Source organism: Esox lucius, chromosome 18, assembly GCF_011004845.1.
Source record: "Esox lucius isolate fEsoLuc1 chromosome 18, fEsoLuc1.pri, whole genome shotgun sequence".
NCBI classification, from domain to species: Eukaryota; Metazoa; Chordata; class Actinopteri; order Esociformes; family Esocidae; genus Esox; species Esox lucius.
Window position 1 is genome coordinate 17,652,866 of NC_047586.1, and position 7,050 is coordinate 17,659,915.

At 37.9% G+C, this 7,050-nt stretch overlaps 1 protein-coding gene across 1 annotated transcript; it reads right to left on the reverse strand.

Annotated features, from left to right (window-relative positions):
• Positions 1-3,974: 3,974 nt before the first annotated feature.
• On the reverse strand, positions 3,975-6,072 carry LOC105017587 (4-galactosyl-N-acetylglucosaminide 3-alpha-L-fucosyltransferase 9-like). Its single transcript, XM_020056038.3, has 3 exons — positions 6,056-6,072; positions 5,843-5,896; positions 3,975-5,128 (listed from the first exon to the last, which is right to left on the reverse strand). Exon 3 carries the CDS (start codon positions 5,117-5,119, stop codon positions 4,034-4,036), a length of 1,086 nt encoding a protein of 361 aa, XP_019911597.2. The 5' UTR covers positions 5,120-5,128; positions 5,843-5,896; positions 6,056-6,072; the 3' UTR covers positions 3,975-4,033.
• Positions 6,073-7,050: the final 978 nt, after the last annotated feature.

Consider the following 7,050-nt stretch of genomic DNA (forward strand, 5'->3'; position numbering starts at 1 on the left):
TTCAATGCTATTACTGAGGGAAGGAGGTTGTTGGCCAAGATCTCGCGAAACATGGCCCCATCCATCCTCCCCTCAATACGGAGCAGTCGTCCTGTCCCCTTTGCAGAAAAGCATCCCCAAAGAATTGTGTTTCCACATCCATGCTTCACGGTTAGGATGGATTGTATTCATCCTTCTTCTTCCTCCAAACACGGCAAATGGAGTTTACACCAAAAAGCTTTATTTTTGTCTCATCAGACCACATGACCTTCTCCCATTCCTCCTCTGGATCATCCAGATGGCCATTGGCAAACTTCAGACTGGCCTGGACATGCGCTGGCTTGAGCAGGGGGAGTGTTTTACTAATGGTTTTCTTTGAGACTGTGGTCCCAGCTCTCTTCAGGTCATTGACCAGGTCCTGCCGTGTAGTTCTGGGCTGATCGCTCACTTTCTACATGATCATTGATGCCCCACGAGGTGAGATCTTGCATGGAGCCCCAGACCGAGGAAGATTGACCATCATCTTGAACTTCTTCCATTTTCTAATAATTTCGCCAACAGTTGTCACCAAGCTGCCTGCCTATTGTCCTGTAGACCATCCCAGCCTTGTGCAGGTCTACAATTGTATCCCTGATGTCCTTACACAGCTCTCTGGTCTTGGCCATTGTGGAGAGGTTGGTGTCTGTTTGATTGAGTGTGTGGACAGGTGTCTTTTATACAGGTAACAAGTTCAAACAGGTGCAGTTAATACAGGTAATGAGTGGAGAACAGGAGGGCTTCTTAAAGAAAAACTAACAGGTCTGTGAGAGACATAATTCTTACTGGTTGGTAGGTGATCAAATACTTATGTCATGCAATTAAATGCAAATTAATTATTTAAATTAATGTGATTTTCAGGATTTTTGTTTTACATTATGTCTCTCACAGTTGAAGTGTACCTATGATAAAAAATTACAGACCTCTACATTCTTTGCAAAATCGGCAGTGTATCAAATACTTGTTCTCCCCACTGTATGTTGTATCTATCCATTAAAACATCTGGTCCTAAAAAAGTTGTTAACACTAATTTACTACCAATAAAACAATGATTTGTAGAGCCTTGCTTGTCTAGAACTGTCAGTTAATTGTATTGTGTATTACTATGCTTCAATAAACATCACTGAAACTAGTATGTTTTTGATTGTTACCATCTCCTTTTTCCAGTTCCGATTTGGTACCATTTATGAGATGCTTAGCTTTTTTCCATGGAGGGTAAGATCGATAAAATATATTCAATGTCCACATAAAGCAATTAAATAGAACAAAGTTAATACTTTAGTCAAATGAGGCAGATGAACATTCTGTTATTGTTAAAATCTTTAAATCTTTACATAAAAAAGAAAGCAATAATTTGCATTCATTAATTTGCAGAATAGATTTTGTGGAAGTAATACTTGTTTTTTTTCTCTGAACAGTAGGGGTCTGTTTTCATACTGTTCATTTCCAAAACCTGTTTGCATCTACCAGGATCCTTACACTAGGAAACTAGTCTCAGCACTTAAAACCCAAGGAAGACATTTAGGTTGAACTGAAGAGGTCAATCCATGAAGGCAGATAAAAGATTTCAAAGATCTGTAATAATTCTTTATGGAGAAATAATGATAACATTGATAAACTCATTAAACAAAATACATGTGCCAGTATTTTGCAAGATGTTGAAAGTGCTCAGGGTACATTTTAACTGATTGAAAAAGTGCATAAATCATTATATGCAATTGTTTATTGAACACCTTGAGACCATTAGAGCAACATTGCCATGTTTAACATTTTGTTTGGCAGAAATAATATAAAAAAAGAAAAAAATGAAATGTCTCCCCTAAATGTTTTTTCTCAACCAAAAAAATGAAAATTAGCTAATCTAAATACCTGAACGTTTGTGGTGTGTGTGCGTCTGTGTGGGTGTGTTGGTATGTGTGTGTGTGCATCTGTGTGGGTGTGTTGGTATGTGTGTGTGTGCGTCTGTGTGGGTGTGTTGGTATGTGTGTGACACTGAATGTTAGTCAGGTTCACTTAATGAGATTCAGTTCTGATGGGTGTATGCAAGGAATCCTGGGCCCCCTCACTAATACAAGCCATTGGTATTATTATGATCAGTGGGCCCTGTCAAACCCTGGGTTGTGAATCTTATCCATCTTTCCACACATTAGCAATGGCCCTGGGTGTTTTATTCATTTTCCCCACTATTTGTATCTTGATGAAAAAACTAAAGCTTTATGAGCTGTGGGAAATGTATATGAAGTTCCTATGAGTGAAACTCACCTTACATCATTTTTACATAAACTTTTTTAATCTATGTACAGTGAGGGATTATTTTTTATATCCCCTGCTGATTTTGTACATTTGCCCACAAACAAATAAATTATCAGGCTATAATTTTAATGGTTGGTTTATTTGAACAGTGAGAGACAGAATAACAACAAAGAAATCCAGAAAAACGCATGTAAATCATTTTAGAAATTGATTTGCATTTTAATGAGTGAAATAAGTATTCGACCCCTCTGCAAAACATGACTTAGAACTTGGTGGCAAAACCCTGGTTGACAATCACAGAGGTCAGACGTTTTTTGTAGTTGGTCACCAAGATCCTCCCGTGTATTTCTGCGCTGATTCCTCACCATTCTAATGATCATTGCAACTCCACAAGGTGAGCAATGGTCTTGCAGTCCATTCCAGCCGTGTGTAGGTCTACAATCTTGTCCCTGACATCTTGTTGGGGAGTTTGGAACAGGTGTCTTTTATACAGGCAACAAGCTGAGATTAGGAGCTCTCCCTTATGTTTTGGGGAAAGTCATTTAATACAGTGACACTTTCTTTATTTGGATTGTTGTATATCTGGAACACTAAATGCTGACATGGAATACATTTTGGGATTATATCCGTAGTGGATCAACAATGGAGGCAAATACCACGGGGTAATCTCCTGTACAGGGAAACATAATTGGGGTGGGATTTCCCTGTGTGTTTTCCTGGTAATTATGAGCAAAAAAAGTTGTTCATTCATAGTTAATCTGCATGAACATGGTCACATTTCCTTTCACAACCTCAAAATAGCCACTGAGCATGCCCAGTAAATCCTGTATTGGTGTGTGGGTGAAACCAATGTGACTTACACTATGACATCACATGGCAGTGCAAACAATAAGACATGAGGAACAATACTGAATACTGACAGGTGACAAATGAAAGAAAAATACAAGTCTCAGTAAGGTGTAGGGCCATGTTGAGCCACCAGAACAGCTTCAATATACCTTGGCATAGATTCTACAAGTCCCTGGAATTCTATTAGAGGGATGGAACACCATTCTTCCCAAAGAACACACACAATTGCTGCTCAGATGTAACCAACACTGATGTTTTTCCAAATACAATATATGTTTTAGAGATGCATTTATTAAGCAGCTACAGTGATCTTAGCGATATCATGTCACTTCTTTGGTGTCCAGAAGTAGCAGAATCATGGTCTACCTGTATGACACTTTGGTATTAGGATCAGATGAATTTAAGAACTTCTGTATTAAAGAATGTAACTTCTGTATTTGTGATATCGTTTTACAGGGCAATAGTACGTCTGCTCTCTTTGTCACAAATATGATACAATGTTCCCAAGAATATCTTAACATCTTTCTTCATTCCCTCATTTTTAAGTCAAAGACACTCTGTAATTCATATATAAACTGTCTTTTATATGTATATTATAGATGGATCGCACCTGTTGGATCGCAACCCAAATTTGGGGCAGCAGAGGATTTCAAAGGTTTGAGGACATGTTTTAAAATAAATGAAAATAAACAACTTTTATTTTGAAAGGCTACTGCTACATATTAAGAATTGCTCATCCATAAGGTTTTTATTGTTCCTTTTCCCCTTCAAAGATTTTAATTTGTTTTTCAATTGAATTCTTCACAATATAGGTCATATTAAAAGTGGAAAATTTACATCAAAAAAACCTGGCATTGTCACAGGGGTGTGTAGACATTTAATATCCACTGTACATACATACATAGAACAGAATATTTCAACCAAAGTACCAATTGTAAAGGTCATGAACAACATTGTAGTATTTATTGTCTCTTGCCATGTATTCACAGGCTGTACAGACAGGTTGAATGAATTCTTCCTCTAATTTCAGGAGGTGGGGCTTGGCTTTGAAGTACCTCTTCCACTTAAAGTAATTTAGATACATCTCATCATTCTGGTCCAATTGAAGCAGGAAGTCAGCCAGTGCCTTTGCATTAGAGAAATCATTAATATGAATAAAAGATTCAGGTGGGATGAACTGTTCATAGTTCTCTCGAGGCGGACCCATGACTACTGGTACAGTTCCTGCGACAAGCGGTCCGTTCACTTTTTCTGTGATGTAATCTCTGTGGATTGAATTCTCAAATGCAAGGTAGAATTTACAGCTGGCAAGAGTTGGGTAATACTCCTCGTACCTTAAACGACGTCCTGTGAAAGCTCTTCCATAAACATGTATCTTAATGTGTTTCACAAGCTCTTGATAATACCTTGCTCTGGTTGATGTCCCAGTTGAAGGGTCATTGTTGCTCACAATCCAACAAACTACTTTGTCTTTCTTGGGCATCACAAATTCCCCTTCCATTTCAGTCCTTTTCAAGACTGTCAATTCATTTCGCACAGTGATGTCAGCGTCTCGTCTATAGCTCAAGGTGAGATTAAAGAGGTTTTCCAGGCCTGGTATTTTTGCTGTATTTGTTGGTGATTCCACATGAAACCAGATCCACTTCTGAAAAGGTGGACGAGGAGACCTAGGCAGGTTTGCCATGTCATGGCTGATGTCTTTGTGGAAAATGATAACTCCATCTGCTTTGTCGTAAAGGGATCGGTCATCTGTAAGAACACAGTTATCGATGTTGAATAGGGTTTTGCAGCTCCCAAAATTCCATCGCACGCCCAGTGGCCAGAACCACAGCAAAAGAAGAGGCTTGTCCTTTACCAATGTGAAATCCTCCAATGTGGATGGACATATAGTGGTAGATAATTGTGGTAAGTAAAATTTTTGTACAATGACTATTGAACTCGTAACCACAAAAGCAGCTAATAATGCCGAATATGGGTTTCTGCAGGAAGTTGTTGTTAACATTTTTCTGTCCTGAAAAAGAAAGAAAACGTTGTTAATAAAAGCACCAGGAAATGAAAAGTTTTTGCAAACATGAAATCAATGAGTAATTAAAGCAATTGCACTTAAGGCTGCAAGGTCCAATAGCAAAACAAGATTTCCTCAATGTGACAAACACCCCACTGAAACCCTGCATGCAAAATTCCATGGGATTCCCCTATATGTCAAGAGAAACACTTAAAATAATACATTCAGTCCTGAATTAGGCCAATATGTACTACTAATAAAAACGTATTTACGAACATATTTTACCAACATCTAAAATACATTCACCATCTTTTGTATCATTACATAGCCATGTAATTCAAAAAGTTGAGCAATGGTAAGACTCTATTCTTAAAACTGTCCCTGGAGAGTTACAGCACACCATGTTGTGGCCTGTCACAAGACGAGAGTGTCTGACAGACCAATAAGTGATATTAATATTATTATTGTATATATGTTAATTATTTCTTCAATTGGTTACTGTTCTACTAACTGTCCTGTTGGCAACCTTGATCATTATATCAATGTTCCGTTTAAAATTAAATGCATATTATTCCCAGAGTACGCTCGGCAATTATGTAGGCTACAATGTTAAGTCCTGCAAATAAAGTTATTTCAATTTGACTTTGGATCTTTCTTCCAGAAGTCGTCTCCTTTCGAACCGTTCCGGAAACATTTGATTTGGTTTGTCTGCGAACGTACCGTTTGCTGGCCCCTCCAAACATTCGTCACGATCTCGTCTATATGATTTACATCCTAAAAAGTGAGGTCAAGTTATTTGCAATTGAATTAATCAATGTATTTCACCCTATGCCGTACGCCCACATTCAACCAGTGATGTAAGCTACCTTTCCGCCACAAATGAAAGGAAGGATCATATGTACGTAAGGCGTTAACTGAAAGTCCGGCTCTTACACGTGAAGTTCAGGGATGGGGGCGGTTCTTCTGCAACAGTTTCCATGATGACTGGGTGGTTTACCCATTATTTATTTTGGCGTTTTCCACGTCACATTTGAAACGTGTGGTCAACCTATTAAATTAACGTGTTAGTACTGTTAATTAAGTCAACATGTAGGACCAATTCGGACACTTTTATCCATAGGTCAACACACTTTGAAATGAGGTGACCACTGACCAACGTTGTTCACCGACTTTCCACGATGATAAGTACATTTTTACAAGCCGATTTTCCCATGCATTTTGACGTTGCTGGATACGGTCCTTCTAAATGGTGTATGCGATGGTACGAACCGTGAAACATTAATTTAAAAGACTCTTTACAAGGTGCGACAGCAAGTAAAATATTTTTTTTTCTTGCCTTTCTTTTTCTGCTTAATCAAAATACGTTTTTTTACTAATATGAAATTAGCGACATACCATGGTTTTAGCGTTTAAATTTGATGGTACTGCCATGCACCTAAATAGTAAAATCCAAGACAAAAATTCGATTAAATTACAGTTTAATAATTATTTTTGTAAAAAAAAAATAATAATACTGAAAGTATGGGGACTTATCGTCCGCTAGTGACCAGTTATCAGAGATTAACAATTGATTTACCACTGCAGCCATGTTAGGCTACTCATGTAGCTATACAGTAAATACTGAGAATTCTGCTTTGTTTAAAGATGCAGCTAGTGGTATTCAATATACCCATAGGACAGTATACACTTGCAGTGTAATTAAAGATGTGTTTTGGAAGGTGTTGAAGTCTAACACTTCCCCGAGTTGGTTTGTTGGAAAGGAGAATAAAACACCAGGAGTTAGCTCAATTACCGTACCGCATATTCCGTTTATTACAAAAGCTTTTGGAGACAAGGTGTCGCCGCGCAATGTCTAAGGATCAACATTCAACAGATCATTTTATACTTCTACTACGCCCAAAAGATAGAGTCGTTAAATTCACAAAACA

Bases quoted from the DNA above. Each gene is read 5' to 3' on its own strand.
- LOC105017587 (XM_020056038.3), bottom strand. From the start codon at position 5,119: ATGTTAACAACAACTTCCTGCAGAAACCCATATTCGGCATTATTAGCT.